The sequence below is a fragment of the Callithrix jacchus genome, chromosome X, assembly GCF_049354715.1.
Source record: "Callithrix jacchus isolate 240 chromosome X, calJac240_pri, whole genome shotgun sequence".
In the NCBI taxonomy this organism is placed as follows: Eukaryota; Metazoa; Chordata; class Mammalia; order Primates; family Cebidae; genus Callithrix; species Callithrix jacchus.
Window position 1 is genome coordinate 49,707,008 of NC_133524.1, and position 17,221 is coordinate 49,724,228.

The 17,221-nt window shown below is 54.3% G+C and overlaps 2 protein-coding genes across 3 annotated transcripts; one reads left to right on the top strand and one right to left on the bottom strand.

The window, feature by feature from the left end:
* Window positions 1–3,608: 3,608 nt before the first annotated feature.
* On the top strand, window positions 3,609–6,777 carry PLP2 (proteolipid protein 2). The gene is made up of 5 exons (XM_002762856.7): window positions 3,609–3,807; window positions 4,826–4,978; window positions 5,086–5,181; window positions 6,010–6,100; window positions 6,363–6,777. Exons 1-5 carry the CDS (start codon window positions 3,712–3,714, stop codon window positions 6,383–6,385), a joined length of 459 nt encoding a protein of 152 aa, XP_002762902.1. The 5' UTR covers window positions 3,609–3,711; the 3' UTR covers window positions 6,386–6,777.
* Window positions 6,778–7,241: 464 nt separating this feature from the next.
* On the bottom strand, window positions 7,242–17,145 carry PRICKLE3 (prickle planar cell polarity protein 3). Of its 2 annotated transcripts, none has more exons than XM_035289709.3 (9): window positions 16,998–17,145; window positions 15,353–15,438; window positions 14,513–14,696; window positions 11,605–11,718; window positions 11,160–11,297; window positions 10,189–10,392; window positions 9,910–10,096; window positions 8,563–8,862; window positions 7,242–7,937 (listed from the first exon to the last, which is right to left on the bottom strand). In XM_035289709.3, the coding sequence occupies exons 1-9, from the start codon at window positions 17,037–17,039 to the stop codon at window positions 7,357–7,359; spliced, it is 1,836 nt and encodes a 611-aa protein (XP_035145600.1). In that variant the 5' UTR covers window positions 17,040–17,145; the 3' UTR covers window positions 7,242–7,356. The 2 variants fall into 2 exon arrangements, with proteins under 2 accessions (XP_035145600.1, XP_035145599.1); XM_035289708.3 differs by having other exon boundaries at window positions 9,910–10,114.
* Window positions 17,146–17,221: the final 76 nt, after the last annotated feature.

Below are 17,221 nucleotides of genomic sequence, written 5' to 3' on the forward strand. Positions count from 1 at the left end.
AAATATGTTCATTTCACAGAGGAGGAAAGTGAGGCCCAGGGAGCACAGATAGCTTGAGAGAAGAGGGTCAAAGCAAGATTTAATCAAGGCCTGATTTCCAAACCTGTCCTCTTAATTTCACTTGCATCGACAAGTATTCATTGAACCCCAACTGTATACATTGTACTGTGCTAGGTGCTGTGGAGATGCTGGAGGAACAAGACATAAAATTTCTATTTTTGTGTAGCTGAGGGTAAACATGTCAGACAAAAAAGACAAGAAAATGAATAAATAAAAAACCAGGTTGGGCGCAGTGGCCACTTGTAATTCCAGCATCTTGGGAGGAGGCCGAGGCTGGCAGATCACCTGAAATCGAGAGTTTGAGACCAGCCTGACCAACATGCAGAAACCCCATCTCTACTAAAAATACAAAAATTAGCTGCGCATGGTGGCAGGTGCCTGTAATCCCAGCTACTCAGGAGGCTGAGGCAGGAGAATTGCTTGAACCCGGGAGGCGGAGGTTGCAGCAATGAGCCAAGATCGTGCCACTGCACTCCAGCCTGAGTGACAGAGCAAGACTTCATCTCAAACAACAACAACAACAACAACAACAACAACAACACCCATTTCAGGACAGACGTGGTTTGTGCCTGTAGTCCCAGCACTTTGGGAGGCTGAAGCAGGTGGGTTGCTTGAGCCTATGAGTTTGAGACCAGCCTGGGCAACATAGAGAGTCCTCCTCTCTACAAAAATTTGAAAAAAATAGCTGGGTGTGGCAGCTCATGCCTGTAGTCCCAACTACTTGGGACGCTGAGGTGGGAGGATCACTTGAGCCCAGGAGGTCAGGGCTGCAGCGAGCCATGATTTTGCCACTGCACTCTAGCTGGGATGACAGTGAGACCTTATTTAAAAAAGAAAAGTCCAGGTGCGGTGGCTCACACCTGTTATCCCAGCACTTTGGGAGGCCAAGGCGGGTAGATCACCTGAGGTTGGGAGTTCCAGACCAGTCTGACCAACATGGAGAAACCCCATCTAAAAATATGAAATTAGCTGGGTGTGGTGGCACATGCCTGTAATTTCTGATAGGAGGCTGAGGCAGGAGAATTGGTTGAACCCGGGAGGTGGAGGTCATGCCATTGCACACCAGCCTGGGCAACAAGAGCAAAACTCCATATCCAAAAAAAAAAAAATAAGACAATTTCAGAGAGAAGTGAGAGCCATGAAGCTATGAAGGAGGTTATATTGTGGGAGATGATGGTGAGCTTCTGGCCTCTTTGAAGACGTTAACACTTGAGCTGGGATCTGAATGACCAGAAGCCAGGTATATGAAGCAGCGAGTGAAGGACATTGACAACAGGGGGAATAGCAAGTGCAAAGGCGCTGAGGTGGAACCAGGTTTGTCTTGTTTCAGAAACTCAGATGTGTCCTCACAGAGTTGGCAAGCACATACTCATCACTGGGAAGAGTATGTTTCAACCTTTCCACTACTCACTCACACTTCCAGCAACCTGGACTGAAGGGGGGTGCTCTTTCCTCAGTTTTGAGGGGCCCTGTGTGGGCAGAGCGAGCAGGCAGGCCCTTGGGTTGAATCCTCCTGGCCATCCAGTTATGATTCTCCCCCACTTCAAATGAGATAAGAATAAAAACAACATCTAGTCTGGAGAGTGTGTCCCTCGGGGTACCTCTGGGATTCTGATTTCAGGAGACCAGATGCATGTCTTAAATGAAGAAATTAAGGCTGAGCTGGTGGAAATAACTTGCTCAAAATAACACACTCAGCCAGGCGTGGTGGCTCATGCCTGTGATTTCAGCACCTTGGGAGGCCAAGGCAGGAGGAGTTCAAGACCAGCCTGACCAACATAGTGAGACTGAGTCTCTACTAAAAAAATAAATAAAGTGTCTACAAATGTCACCCAGCCTTGCACCCCAGGAGCTGTCCATTCATCTTTCCAATCCCCCAGAAATAAACTTTCCTATTCCTCATGTACGATTGTGCTGACTGGCCCCTTTCTTCAGAACCAGGAAACTGAGGCCCAACATTTAAGGCCAGGACTTCCTGGACTTCCTTGGGATTGCAGAGCACAGAATCAGACCCTGGTCTCTAACACTATTACAAAAAAATATTTTTTAAATAGAGACAAGCTCTCACTACATTGTCCAGGCTGGTCTCAAACTCGAGCTGAAGTGATTCTCCCACCTTGGCCTCCCAAAGTGTTAGGATCACAGGTGTGAGCCACTGCTCCTGGCCTTGGGCTCTAACATTAGAAACAAGGCTTGCCCTATTTCTTATCAGCTCAGTGCTCACCAAGCCCTGTTCTCACACAGCCTTTACACGGGTGGGTTCTTATTCCCATCACTGCTCAGAGGTTTATTCCACTGTCCACAATCCATTATCCAAAATTCTGGAGAACAAAAAGCTCTGGAAACTGGTGGTTTTCTGACAAGTTAGGCACTATTTGGTTACAAAACTTGACCTGATCTAATGAGGAACACTTTTCTTTCTTTGTTTTTCCTTTTTTGGAAACAGGATATTGCTCTGTTGCCCAGGTAGGAGTGTAGTGGCATGATCATGGGTTCACTGCAGCCTCGAACTCCCGGGCTCAAGCAATCCTGCCACCTCAGCGTCCGGAGTAGTTGGGATTACAGGCACGTGCCTAGACTAATTTTTTAAATTATCTGTAGAGACGATTATGTTCCCAAGATTGATCTCAAACTCCTGGGCTCAAGCAATCCTTCCACCTGAGCCTCTCAGAGTGCTGGGATTACAGGCATGAGCCACCGCGCTTGGCTGAGGAACACTCTTCAATCCTTACTTAACCAGTTATTGTGAACTTTCATGCTTTTTCTTGAATAAATACTGTTTTTATTATTTTATTTTATTTTATTTTATTGAGACAGAGTTTCACTCTTGTTACCCAGGCTGGACTGCAATGGCGCGATATCGGCTCACCTCAACCTCCGCTTCTTGGGTTCAGGCAATTCTCCTGCCTCAGCCTTCTGAGTAGCTGGGATTACAGGCACGCGCCACCATGCCCGGCTAATTTTTTTTTTTTTTTGTATTTTTAGTAGAGACGGGGTTTCACCATGTTGACCAGGATGGTCTCGATCTCTTGACCTCGTGATCCGCCCGCCTTGGCCTCCCAAAGTGCTGGGATTACAGGCGTGAGCCACCGCGCCCGGCTTTTTAAAATTTTTTTAACGCGTCAGCTCCAAACCCCGGCTGAGAGTATATGCACCGGAAGACTCCGAAATCAAAAATGTTCTGAATTCTGGCAACGTACTGCGCCCCAAGTCTTTCGGATTTAACTCTGCCTCGGCCGTTTTATTCAGTTAAGGAAACTGAGTCACTCCCTCCCAAAGGCAGATTCCCGTGGTTCTAAGTTGAAGCTGTCTCGGGTGCATTTGCATTCCAAAAAGGCTAAGGGTCCCGCTATTACTGCTCATGATACCTGGAGCTGCCGCGCATCCCGCCAGTGGGGCGCCCTGGGGGCTGTGCGTCAGGCTGGGAGTATCCTTGGCGGGCGGGGCGAGGGGGCTTCCGGGGCGGCAGCCACCTGGCCCGGCCCCCTCCTGCCCCGCCCTCGTCAGCTCTGCGCGGTGATTCACTCCCTCCTTCGCCCCGGGGCCCCCTTCCCGGCCAGACGGCGGGCAAGACGGCTGGGTGTGCGGCGTCCTCGAACCCACGAGCAAAAGAGAAGATCCTTCGAGGGCCCAGGGACTCCAGCCCATGCCATGGCGGATTCTGAGCGCCTCTCGGCCCCCGGCTGCTGGGCCGCCTGCACTAACTTCTCGCGCACCCGAAAGGGAATCCTCCTGTTTGCTGAGATTGTGAGCGTCCTGGGGCAGGCGCGTGGGCAAAAGCGGGATGGGGTGGCTGGACCACGCGGAACCGGATGGTCCGGGTGAGGCGGGCACATGGCCGGGGCGCTTGGCAGTAAGGTGCAGGTGGGTGGGTTCACGGTGGAGGCCCGAAACCCGGGGCGCACGGCGAGTCGGTGGGGTTTGGAAAAGAAGGTAGTTGAGATCTAGTGGCCCCGGGGTGAGGCAAGGAGCCTATAACTCATACGGAGGGCTGCGTAGGGGGAGCCTGTGTGGACTCATCAGTGGACGCATCGAAGGGGTCCTGGGGTGCTGGGAAGTGGGGGCCTCCTGCGGCAGGGCGTGGCGCGGCCTGGGCACCGGAGGGCGGGCTGGCAGCGCGCCCAGGGGCAGGGCCTGTTGGGGTGGGGCCCCCCGCGCTAGTCCCGCGGTGTAGAGCGCCCCACCCTTTGCCAGTTCTTCCTCGCCCTTCTGAGGCCGGGCGGGATGTCCTTAGCTTTTCGGGGTTTCCACCCTCCTCAAAGTGGGCGCTGCCTTTGAGTCACTTGTAAAAGGGGTGCGGTGCCTTTAACGGAGTCCCGCCTCTCTGGTGTCACTCTCACCACTTCCCAAAGGGGTTGCTGGGGGAACCGCGTGTCCCGCCTAGGTCAAGGCCACAAAGCCGGCGTCACCGGGGCTCGCAAAACACCTGGCAGCTCCACTCCCCTCAGGCTGCCCATATCCTAGAAGGAAAAGGGGGAGGGAACTGAGGCACCCAAGTCTACTCCTTACTTGCTGGGTGACCTGGGCAAGCCATTAAACCTCTCTGTGCCTCAGTTTTCTCATCTATCAATTAGAGTAATAATAGTACCCAGCATGAGATTGTGGTGATGATTAAGTGAATTTGGAACACAATGAGCACACAAAAAGTGTTTAGCTATTATTATATGTCATTTCCCCAGCCCTGGTAGGCATACGAATATGGGACCCCCAATTTAAACGGATCGCCTCAGCCCTTAGGTCTCCTTTCCCATGTTCCCTTTTCTAGATATTATGCCTGGTGATCCTGATCTGCTTCAGTGCCTCCACACCAGGCTACTCCTCCCTGTCCGTGGTTGAGATGATCCTTGCTGCTATTTTCTTTGTTGTCTACATGTGTGACCTGCACAGCAAGATACCATTCATCAACTGGCCCTGGAGTGTGAGAAGGGGTCAACAATGGCAAGGCCAGGGAGGGGTCTGGGCAATTAGGATTGTCTGGGGAACTCTGGAAGCTGACTCCCCTCTTCTCCTCCCTACACTTCACAGGATTTCTTCCGAACCCTCATAGCTGCGATCCTCTACCTGATCACCTCCATTGTTGTCCTCGTTGAGAGAGGAAACCACTCCAAAATCGTCGCAGGGGTAAAGGTCATGGGAGCAGCTCTGAAGCACAGAGGGAAGGGTTTGAGGAATCAGCCAGGGGCCATTTCTGTCCGTGCTTCTAGCAGAAAGCCTGTGATCCATAGCAAGTCACATTTGTCCTCAGGGCATGCATGTCCCAGGCCTTGGTTTTACCTCCCAAGGTCTTCATTTGCTGTGAAGGCGGTCCCTTGTCAGACACAAGGACCTTGGTGGGAAGTACAATCAGGTGACCCCTTTGTCAATGCACTAGACTACCATCTGCAAGAACTTTTTCCCAAATGTAGTAGGAATTGGGGCCGGGCAGGGTGGCTCATGCCTGTATTCCCAGCACTTTGGGAGGCTGAGGCCAAGGCAGGTGAATCATTGAGGTCAGGAGTTTGAGAACAGCCTGGCCAACATGGTGAAACCCAGTCTCTTCTAAAAATGCAAAAATTAGCCGGGCATGGTGGTGGGTGCCTGTAGTCCCAACTACTAAGGAGACTGAGGCAGGAGAATCACTTGAACCCAGGAGACAAAGGTTGCAGTGAGCTGACATCATGCCACTGTATTCCAGCCTGGGTGACAGTGCGACTGTTTCTCAAAAAAAAAAAAAAGTAGTATAAATTGTGTGTGCTACGTGTAGGACCACAGTGTGACCTCCCTGTGTTGAAGCATAAGGAGGAGGGAGGGTGGGGTAAGATGCCTCCACTGGGGTTCTTTGGCTTCCCAACCTCGGGCTTCAGTCCCATCTGCATGGGGCAGGTGCTGGAGGTGGTGAATACAAGAAGATAAGAGACTGAGTAACCTGACAACCTAATCTAACCCCCCGACTCTGATCCTGTCCCCCAGGTACTGGGCCTAATCGCTACATGTCTCTTTGGCTATGATGCCTATGTTACCTTCCCCTTTCGGCAGCCAAGACATACAGCAGCCCCCACTGGTAAGTGTGTGTGTGTGTGTGTGTGTGTGTGTGTTGGTGGGGGGCAAGGGGGTTGCTGAGAGGGCAGAGGAGAGAAGGAAAGCAATCTCTTAAAGACATGAATGCCAACTCTGTCCAGTGTTGGTACTTATGGGCTTTTGTACCAATAGGTATCATAATCTTCAGTATTCTTGTGCATAAAATGTTCATGGACTTTGGATCTTGTTTTTAAAAATGGGCATATAGATTCAGCCAATGCTTTCTCTCTTTTCCTCACCTGCAGACCCCGCAGATGGCCCAGCGTAGGTGAACTCCCCTCATTTCTCTCTGAAGTCTGCAAATAACTCCTCCATTGAAATACTCCTCTCCATCCCCACAACATTCCCAGCCAACCAATTCCCACCCCCTCATTGAGGTAAAAGTGCCTTTATTGGGAGACTTTTGTCTTCTAGCCTGCCAATCAACCCTCCTGGGTGTGGCCACCGTTATGCTTGTGCCTAGGTCCTCCTTCGGCAGGATCCAATAGGAGATACCAGTTCTGCCTGAACCATAACCCCCACCTAAGTCACAAAATGAGGGAGGAGGGAGACTTCGATTTCAGAGTCCGGGCCCCAGGTTGTGACCCACTCCAAATAATCTCCTCGGTGTGTGTGGTGGTTCTGTAGAGGGATAAATAATAAACATATTGTTAAAATATATGATAATGAATAAAGTAATCCTTTCACCAAATGTGGGTAAATTTCAAGCATCAGGAGGGAGAAATGGAGCGGAGACAGCTGGAGCAAGGAGGCAAAGAAGCCAGGCCTGTTTTACAGCAAATATTAAATTACTTCAATAATACAAACGAGAAGCCTGGTGAGGTGGCTCATGCCTGTAATCCCAGTCCTGTGGGGGGCTGCAGCAGGAGGATTGCTTGAGCCCACGCGCTCTAGACCAGCCTGGGCAACATGGCGAAACCCCATCTCTACCAAAAAATTTAAAAATTAGCTGGCACACTGACACAAGTCTGGAGTCCCAGCTACTTGGCAGGCTGAGGTGGGAGGATCGCTTGAGTCCAAAACTTTGAGGCTGCAGTGAGCCTTGATCACACACTGCACTGCAGCCTGGACAGTAGAGCAGACCATGTCTCTAATACAGAAACAAAAACAGAAACAGACAAAGGAGGGAGGAAGAGGATTTATGACTTAGGTTGTGAGGGTGTGGTGTGGGGGTGGGGGGTATGGGCCTCATGGTCTACTCTGACTGGAGAATGGAGCCCCCTGCTGGACGTACTGCCTTCAAGCCAAGATACAGTTCTTGTCTCGGGCCTGTCTCGGACGAGAGTCCCTGGGGAGCAATGAAGATGGGGAGATGAAGGTCTCCGTTGCAGTGTCCTGAGCAGGAGTGGGCCTGCACAAATGTGGGGGCAGAGGGATGCGCTCTCCTAGGAAGAAGCCATCATCCTCTGAGGATTCGGAACTGGAACTGGAGGGCGAGCTGGAGCAAGATTCCGAATCTGACCCTGATCCCGCGTCACACTGATAGTGGCGACGTCTGCTTGGGTTTCGGTGGTGATGGTGACGGTGATTGTGACGGTGGCGGCGACGGCTGGGGGCCCTGGGTGGGGGACTGCGTGGCCTGCGGCGCTGGGCCGGGGGTGCACTCAGTGTCCGGCGCGGACCTCCTTCAGACACCAGAGGGTCGCGGAAGCTGACACGTGGGGTGCTCTGGCGACCGAAGGCACTATCATCGGGACGCGGGTTAGGCTGGCCGGGGGACTCTGGGGGCAGCTCGGGGGCACTGCGGAGCCCCAGCTCCGGCATGGAGTGGCGGTGGGGGGCCCCTCTCAGAAAGTGGGAGGGCTCCTCCGGACCTGCAGCTGTAAAGGGGGAGACAGAGCGACTTCTTGTATCTGCCCTCGCACTGGCGCCCTCCTATGGGGAGGCCTACAGAAGAGCCTTCTTTCCTCGACTAAGACTGGGAAAGTGGGAGCAGGGGTCGGAGAAGGGCAGGGAGGTGGGGAGCCTGGGAAGTGTGAGGCCTGGAGCAGGCTCTGGGTGGAGAGAGGGTTGGAAGGAAGAACAGGGAGAAAGACAGGACCGGTTGGGGGGCGTGGCCAGGGTACCCGGAGTGGCTTCGGATGGAAGGGGTGTGGCATAGGCTGGAGTATTTGGTTTGCGATAAATGGGGTGGGGCCTGGGAACAGAAGATGAAGTGCGACCAGCTGGAGAAGAGGAAGAGGAACTTGTGCTCAAGCAGAGACAAGTTGAGGTAGGGGACCGGTCATATATTGTCAGGGTGGAACCAGGGTTCTCAAGGCGGGTGTAGTTTGGGATGGAGACCAGGTCTGGACTAGTGTGGGGAAGGAGGATGGGCTGAGATGCGGGCGGGGCCCAGGGATACAGCAGGTGAAAGGGCCTTGGCGAGTCAAGGGGGAAGGGCCAGCGTTGAGGGAGGGGCAAGGACGTGGGGGTGACTGGGCTGTGGCTGGAGGGTTAGCTCACCTGGCTCTGACGCCGTGCAGGTGCCTTTGGTGGTGGTCTCCAACACCCCCTCTGCAGCAGAGAAAGAGGCGGTGGAGGCTGCAAGTGGGGCTGTGACAGTGCCGGCACTCCAGCTGCGGCGGCCTGGCCCTGGAGTGGTGGGCTCGGACCCAAGGCTGCAGGCTCGCGAGCAGAAGATTAGGCCTCGGCGTGGCAGGAATGGACGGCCCAGTAGGGCCCGCCCGCAGCGACTACAGCAGAAGCAGCGCTCTGAGGCATGCCAGTGCTGGCCTTCGTAAGCCATCTGGCCTTGGTCCAGGCCTGTGGGGACCAACAAGGGGGAAAAATGGAATCAGAATCCCCGGGCATACCCCTACCCCTTGTGAATGGGTCCCTTCTCAGGAAGAGGTGGGGAATCTGAGGCAAGGCACTCCTGGGCACCTTCCTCCTCCAAATGGGGCCCTTCTGGAGAAAGCAGGAAACGGGTTTTGGTTCTCTCCTGGAGACTGGCTGGTGAACCTCTCTCTCACTCCTTCCTTTCTTTCACAGGGTGCTCTCTCCCAGAGCGGCGTGGGCATTGGATTCTAAGATCCAGGCCAGGCTTAGACATTAAGGAGAGTGGAAGGCTGGGCCCTAAGAGGAGGCCTGGCTGGTGGGGGCAGGGCTTGGAAGGTGGGGTGTGGCCCTCATGAGAAAGGAGTGGGTCTCACAGGGTAGGGTGAGCTAGAAGCTAGGCCTGACCTAGGCTGATGCAGGAGAGTGGACGAGAACAGGGCATAGCTTGGGGTGGTGGAGGCTAGCCTTAGGAGGAGCCCTGGGGCAGGAATTAGAGCACCCTCTGGAGGTGGGTCTAGACGTGTGGTGGTAGCCCAGCATTGTGTGGGTGGGATTTAGAAAGCATGGCATAGTGGGGACATTGGGAGTGGGACTTGCAATCAAGCATACAGGCCTACAGTGTTGGGGCTGGACAAAGCGCAGAGCACAGTGCAGGGTGGGACCTGGTGCATGGTCCAGCCCCCCAGGGTCTAGTGGGTGTTCTTCTGTGTGCGGAGATGATAGGTGGTAGAAAAGAAAGACACAAGACACAGAGATAAGAGAAGAGTTCAGCTGGGCCGGGGGGACCACTGCTATCAAGGGGCGGAGTCCAGCAGTGGCCCTCCCACCCCCCCAGGCCCAACTGAATTCTTCTCTTATCTCTGTGTCTTATGTCTTTCTTTTCTACCATCTATCATCTCCGCACATAAAAGAACACCCACTAGACCCTGTGAGGCTGGACCCTGCAGCCTGGACAGGAGGTGTCCTGTTGGGGTGGAGCTGTGGCCCAGTTGTCCATCCATCCCTCTGTCCATTCCCACCGCATTCACCCACCAATGTGCTCCCCACAGCCATCACAGTACTCCGCATGGCGGGCCTCATAGCAGGTGCAACAGTGGGGGCGGCTCTGACGCATTACATAGCGCTGCCCTCCTAGCGAAGCTTCACACTCGAAGCAGCAGAAGTGATCCATATGCCAGTGGCGGCCCTCAGCTTCCGTGCACTCAGGGGAAAAGATGATCTGGAGGGCACAGGCCATCTGTGGCTGTCAGATGAGCCTGCCCCTGGCCCTACCCATCCTCCACTCCCACCCCTGGGCAGGGAGGCCCAAACCTCATCACAGGCTTGGCAGCGTGGACGCAGGCATTCGGCATGGTGACGCCCGCAATAGACCTTTCCAGCATGGTAGAAGTAGATGAGGTCAACCAGAAGCTCCCGGCACGTGGTGCACAAAAAGCACTGTGGGTGCCAGCAGGCACCCAGGCCCGCACGGCTGGCAAACACTGCGATGTCCCCACCTCCAATCTGCTTCCCGCACTGCCAGGAGACAAGCACCAAGATGGTTACCATCACTGTCACCAAGATGGTCAGATGGATGGGGTCAACCAAAGTGTGTTACACTTGGGCCTTTCCCCTGGCAAACCTTTGTGACTGGCCCCACCCATGGGGTAACTTTGAGACAGGCCCTGCCTACACCAGGGATGGGGTTAGGAGGTACCTTAGAGACTGAGCCTGCTCATGGTGGAAGCCACAGAGACAGGCCCTACCCATGGTGGGTGGCCTTACAGACAAGCCTCCCTCCTCAGGGGTGGGGAAGACAGACAGGCCAGGCCTAGTGGGGGAAACCACAGAGATAGTCACCACCCACTGGGACCTTAGCAATAGATCTCACCTAACAGGAGTATCTAAGGATAGGCCTTGCCCATCACTGGGCTCTGCAGACAGGCCCTGCCACTGTGGGTCAGCTCTTGAGGACAAGTTCTGACCACAGGAGGACCAAAGAGACAGCCCATGCCCCATGTTCACTGCACAGAAGGGGAGAAAACCACACACGACAGTGGGATCGATGGGACAGGTCCCTGTTCACTAGGGGTTGCCTTAGAGACAGTCCCTGCCCAACAGTGAGATGTGAGGAAGAGACCCCACCCAGGAGAAGGTACCCCGCCCAGCAGAAGGGACCCTAGAGACAGCCCACTGGGGCTTCAGTGGCAGGCCTCATCTTCCCACTGCCTGGAAGATGTGCCCTGCTCCTCAGGGCTTGGAGCAGAGGCAATGCTCACTCGCTGAGGCCCTCCATGGCTCACCTCCTCACAGATGGCCCCAGTGATAGTCACCGGGAAGATGCGCACAATGCCACGCCCCAGATTCTCCCGCTTCCGCTGCTGGCTGAAGGCTCTGAGCTCTTTCTTCTCCTCCTCTTCCAATGCGGTACAGTACTGTGCCTGGGAGGAGAGAGAAGGCATCTCCCAGGCTCCTCCCTTAATATCTGTCCCCACCCCTCTTCCAGACTTCATCGGTGCCCTGAAGTTTACTTCTAGGTCTTTCTATAGATGGTGCCTCCTGCCTGAAGTACCCACCTCTTCCTCCAAGCCCCAGCTGTGGTTTTGTCAAGGAATGTCCCATGATGGTCCCTGCCTGTCTGGACCACTCACCTCCGATCAGCTCGCCTTTCCTCTTCTGACCCTGCCCAGCATTGGCCCAGGCTGTGCCCCATGCCTGGCATGCCCTTCCTGTCTTCTCTCTCCTCACCTCACTGTCGTGTGGGGGCAGCTGGTGCAGCAGCTGCTTGATCCTGTATTTCTCCCCAGGACTGTTGACGTAGGGGACCTTGTCCTCTGGGAGGCAGCTGAAAAATTGATACACCTGGGAGGACATAGGAGTGGGAGAAAACAGCTCAAATGAGAGGTGAGTTGGGATGCAGTGAGATGTCAGGTCCCCATTTCTCTGAGAAAATGAAAGGCACCTGGAGGGACCTTCTCTGGACTCCCCTACCTCCCCTTCCTAAAGGCAGATAATTTCCCTCAGCTCCCAAACATGCTGAGAGTTCCTGCATGTCTTGACCTCACTTCCTCCTCCAGCTGCTGATCCACTTTTTTTTTTTGAGATGGAGTCTCGCTCTGTTGCCCAAGCTGGAGGGCAATGGCACGATCTCGGTTCACTGCAACCTCTGCCTCCCGGGTTCAAGTGATTCTCCTGCCTCAGCCTCCAGAATAGCTGGGATTACAGTCATGCCACCATGCCCAGCTAATTTTTTAATTTTTAGTAGAGACAGAGTTTTACCATGTTGGCCAGGCTGGTCTTCAACTCCTGACCTCAAGTGATCCATCCACCTTGGCCTCCCAAAGTATTGGGATTACAGGCATGAACCACAGGACCCGGCCTGCTGATCCACTTTTCTTTTTTCCTTTGTGGGAAAATTCCTCCAAAAGTTATGAGCACTTGTATTCACGCCACTTCCTCTCCTTCCAATCTCTCTTGAGCCTATTGAAGGCAGGCTTCCGCTCTTATCCCTCTTCCAAAGCTGTCAAGGTCATCTACGACATCCGCATTGTTAAAATCATTGTTCAGGTCTCAACTTCATCAGACTTAAATGACTGCAGCAATGCACCAAGCTGACCACTCCTTCTTCCTGGAAACGCTTTCTTCCCTTGGCTTCCAGGACAACACACAGTCCAGGTTTTCCTTCTCCCTCATTGGCTGCTCCTTCTCTGTCTCTGTTTTGGCTCCTCCTCAACTAGCTGACCCCTAAATGTGGGAGGATCCTAGGACTCACCTCTTGGTCCTCTTGCCTCTGTCTACATTCAGTCTCTTGGGAATTACATTCAACCTCATGGCTGTAAATATCATCTACTTGGCTAATGTGTCACCTCCAGCCTGTGACACGTTATGGCAAACACATACCTCCAGCCCTGTGACTTCTTTCTTGAGTTCTAGGTAATGTGGCTATTTAGATGTCTAACAGGCATCTCAAACTCCAAATGGCCAGAACCAATGTCATGCTCTTACCTCTCAAACTCACTCCTGTCTTGGGCTCTCCCACACCAGTTAATCCACTCATCCTCGGGGGCATCTTTCAATTCTCTCTTTCCCACTCCCACAACAAAATCCTTTCAGCTCTACTTCCAAAATATAGGCTGGGTGTAATCCCAGTACTTTAGGAGTCCTAGAGGGGAGGATCACTTGAGCCCCGGAGTCCAAGACCAGCCTGGGCAACATGGCAAAACTCCGTCTCTACAAAAAATACAAAAATTAGCTGGGTGTGGTGCTGCATGCCTGTAGTCCTAGCTACTCAGGAGGTTGATGTGGGAGGCTCACTTGTGCCCAGGAAGTTGAGCCTACAGTGAGCTGTGATCGTGCCACTGCACTCCAGCCTGGGAGACAGAGTGAGACCCTGTCTCTCCTCTCCCCCCCATATATATAATATAATATATATATATGTATATATATTATATATGTATGTATATTTATTGTTATTATTCTTTTTTTGAGACAGAGTTTTGCTCTTCTTGCCCAGGCTGGAGTGCAATGCCACGATCTCGGCTCACTGCAACCTCCACCTCCCAGGTTCAAGCACTTCTCTTGCTTCAGCCTCCCGAGTAGCTAGGATTACAGGCATGCACCACCATGCCCAGGTAATTGTTTTGTATTTTTAGTAGAGATGGGGTTTCTCCATGTTGGTCAGGCTGGTCTGGAACTCCCGACCTCAGGTGATCTGCCCGCCTCGGCCTCCCAAAGTGTTGGAATTACAGGCATGAGCCATTGTGTCTGGCCTTTTTTTTTTTCTTTTTTGAGACAGGGTCTCACTCTGTCACCCAGGCTGAGGGCAGTAGCAGGATCGAAGCTCACCACAACCTCCACTTCCTGAGTTCAAGCAATTCTCCTGCCTCAGCCTCCTGAGTAGCTAGGATTACAGGCATACACTGCCATACCTGGCTCCTTTTTGTACTTTTAGTAGGGATGGTATTTTGCCATGTCTTAAGTAATTTGCCCACCTCAGTTTCCCAAAGTGCTGGGGTTACAGGTGTGAGCCACCATGCCCCTGGGCAGATATGTTATTTTGTGTTCTTTTCCCAGAAAGTGTTTTGCTCACTGCTGTGTCCTCAGGGCCTAGAACAGTGTCTCACATGCAGTAGGTGTCCCATAACTATGTGTTGAGTGACTCAATGAAGTCATGTGGCGAATGAAGTGCTGGAAGGGTAGGATAGGGAGTGGGGCCAGGCATGGTAGCTTGCTCCTGTAATCCAAACATTTTGGGAGGCTGAGGCAAGAGGATCACTTGAGCCAGGAGTTCCAGAGCAGCCTGGGCAACATAGGGAGACCCTGTCTCTACAAAAGCTTAAAAAAGTTAGCCAGGCATGGTGGCATGTGCCTGCAGTCCCAGCTATGCGGGAGGCTGTGGTGGGCAACAGAGTGAGACTGTCTCAAAAACAAACAAAAAGAATAGGATTGGGGTGAACAGGCCCTGAGGAACTGGTCCCTCAATCATCCAAGGTGTGGGGGGGCTGACTGCTCCTCCATCACAGAAGGGCCAGAAGGATCCTCATCTGACTGCACACTCTAGCATAGCTCCAGAAATAGGTTCCCACATGAGTGTGTGTGTGTGAGCATGAGTGTGCACCCACTGGACAGCAAGAGTGGAGGGCTGGCCTCTGGTCACCTGCTCCGGCTTAAGGCCTGGGGGCACCCAGGCATACTCCTCCGATGCACAGCCTGAGTCATCGTCGGAGATGGAATGGCGCTGGAAGTCCGAGATTAGCCGACACATGATTCGTTCCAGGTCCACAGGCACTGAGTGCACTGCGTGCTCCTCCCGTGGGCATTTGCAATGCTGGCAGATCTTTCTGAGGGGCCGAGGATGGAGGTCAATTACTAAGGGGTTGCCCACCCGAACCCCCCGGCAGCCCAGGTGGGGACATGCAGATTATCACCTGGGGGCGGGGCTGCAGGAGGTGGGCCTATGAACCAGGGTATGGCTGGACTGTGAGCCAGAGGACAGGTCGCAGGGAGTGGGACGCTTTGTGCGGGAACTTTCACTAGATACAGGCATCTAGCCTGTGATGAGGCTCTGAACTTGTGGGCTCTGAGCCTGTGGGTAGGGTCTGAGTCTGGGGACTGTAGGCTCTGTCTGTTGGGTGCAGGGCTCCAGTAGGAGGATAGGACGCTGGGCCTGGGAGGTCTGAGTCTAAGAGGGGTGCTGGAGGCCAGTGGGCGGTGCTCAGAGCTAGGGATGAAGAATCTCTCTAGGGTTGCGACTCAGGGGCTATGGAGAACTCTTCTGGGGGCGGGGCTGTGTGGTGGGTGGAGCTTTCCTGGGAACTCTACTTTTCGGAATGAGTCAGGGGGCGGGGCTCTGAATCTGAGCCTGAGGCTCTTTTCCCAACTGAGATTCCCTCTGTAGGCGGAGCTCAAGCTCAGGGGCGTGGGATAAACCTCCCGGATTCCCCCCCGCGAAGGCGGAGCTCCGACAAAGGCGAGGCCCTTTGGGGGCGTCACTTACCTCCAGCCGTGCAGCAGAAAGCCGGGGCACTGCTCCCTGCAGGAGTTGCAGGGCTGGCCCCGGTCTGGGTCCTCTGCCTCTGGAGGCTGCAGTGAGCGGGGGTAGACCCAGTGCCCGGTGAGGCGCGGGAGCAGGGAAGAAGTCAACGGCCGCCCCTCCACTTCATTGCCCACGACCGCACGCTGGGGCCTGTCTCAATTGGGCAGCGCTGGGCAGGCTGGGACAGCGCCCGGAGTGCGGGGGAGCGGGACACAACCGAGGCAGAGGCGGGGCAGTTGAAGCTACCTCTTTATATGTCCCCTTTTCGGGGAATTCCACTGCCTAGACTGGCCTCGGACCCCACCCCCCCGTCTGCCCCTAGCCTCAGACACCTCCCACCAGCCTTAGATCCTTCCAGGGCTCAATCACCTCCCCCAGAATTCAGAGTACTCTCCCCACCAGAGCACAGAGCCCCTACTCTGGGCATCCTCTCCCAGGCCTCATCTCGGTTCCCTCTTCACCTACGCTGCCAGCAGCACTCCAGCTCCACAGGGTAGGGGATGAGACCCCATCCTTCTTCGAGATCCCCACACGAACCCTGCCCCTCTCTTCAGAAGCTCAGGAGCTCCTCCCCCAAACCCTGGCCTCAAGCCCTGATATCTAAGGAACTGGGGACCCTCCCCCAGGATCTCAGGAGGCCCTGCTTCATTAAGAAACCCCCACCCCAAGAAATTTTGGCCTTTACCACTCCTATCCTAGGGCTATTTCGTCCTTCTCCAGACCACCAAACCCAGATCCCACATTCCCAGGTCGGGGACCCACTCCAAAGGAAGTGAAAGACCCTCCTATCTAAAAAGTCAAAAACTCCCTTCCTCAGGCAGAAGCCTGGAAGCCTCGTTCCCCCAAATCCCGGTCTCTTGGCCCTCAGCATTCTGGCATTCCAAGAGTGTAGGACTCCATCCCTCCATCCACATTCCTCCAAGGTATTGTGTCCTTTGTTTTAGAAGCCCAGGAGGTCTGCCAGGCACGGTGGCTCACACCTATAATCCCAGCACTTTGGGAGGCCGAGGCAGGCGGATCACCTTACGTCAGGAGTTCGAGACCAGCCTGGTCAACATGGTGAAATCCTGTCTCTACTAAAAATACAAAAATTAGCTGGGTGTGGTGGTGGGCACCTATAATCTCAGCTACATGGCAGGCTGAGGCAGAAGAATTGGTTGAACCCAGGAGGTGGAGGTTGCAGTGAGTGGAGATCACACCCACTGCACTCCGGCCTGGGTGACAGAGCAAGCTTCCGTCAAAAAAAAAAAAAAAAAAAAAAAAAAGAAAAAGAAAAAGAAAAAAGAAGCTCAGGAGGTTCCTGCTCAACCTAAGGCCCCATGTGGCCCTCAGAAGTCCCTCCACAATTCGCAAGAAAGGGGTGCCCCCCAGGTCCCAGGAGTGCTGATGAAGGTGTGCGTAGAGGTGATTAGGGGGCTTGGGCCACCAGATCTACATCCTTCCTTCATCCATTCGCCTCCAGCAGCCCCAACCCCAGGTCTGGGAATGTTGAGGATGGGATTTCCGGACCCTCTGTGGGGCGCCTGTTCGCTATGCCTATCCCTTGCCCCCTCGCCCGGGCCTCAGTTTACCCCCAACCCCCACTGCTGCCCTGATTCACGCTCACCGCACGTCCCGAGCGGCGCCTCCGGGACCCACGAGAGAACATGGCGCGCCCGGGCAGGGTCAAGCCAGGCCGGGTCTGGCAAATGTAATCCTCGAGACCGTCAGGCCACCGCGCGTCGGGCCTGGGAGCTCGGTTCCGTAAATCTGACACCCGCGTGGGAGGAGCGCGCCCCACAGGGCCCACCCCCGGCCTTGTGGTCTCTCCGCGGCCTTGGCGCCCCCTGC

Coding starts and splice junctions, on each gene's coding strand:
- PRICKLE3 (XM_035289708.3), bottom strand. CDS start 17,039: ATGTTCTCTCGTGGGTCCCGGAGGCGCCGCTCGGGACGTGCG. Junction 10,393..11,159: donor CTGGGGCCATCTGTGAGGAG/GTGAGCCATGGA, acceptor GTCTCCTGGCAG/TGCGGGAAGCAGATTGGAGG. Junction 8,863..9,909: donor TGGCTGTGGGGAGCACATTG/GTGGGTGAATGC, acceptor TGGTCCCCACAG/GCCTGGACCAAGGCCAGATG.
- PLP2 (XM_002762856.7), top strand. CDS start 3,712: ATGGCGGATTCTGAGCGCCTCTCGGCCCCCGGCTGCTGGGCCGCCTGC. Junction 4,979..5,085: donor TCATCAACTGGCCCTGGAGT/GTGAGAAGGGGT, acceptor TACACTTCACAG/GATTTCTTCCGAACCCTCAT. Junction 6,101..6,362: donor ACATACAGCAGCCCCCACTG/GTAAGTGTGTGT, acceptor CCTCACCTGCAG/ACCCCGCAGATGGCCCAGCG.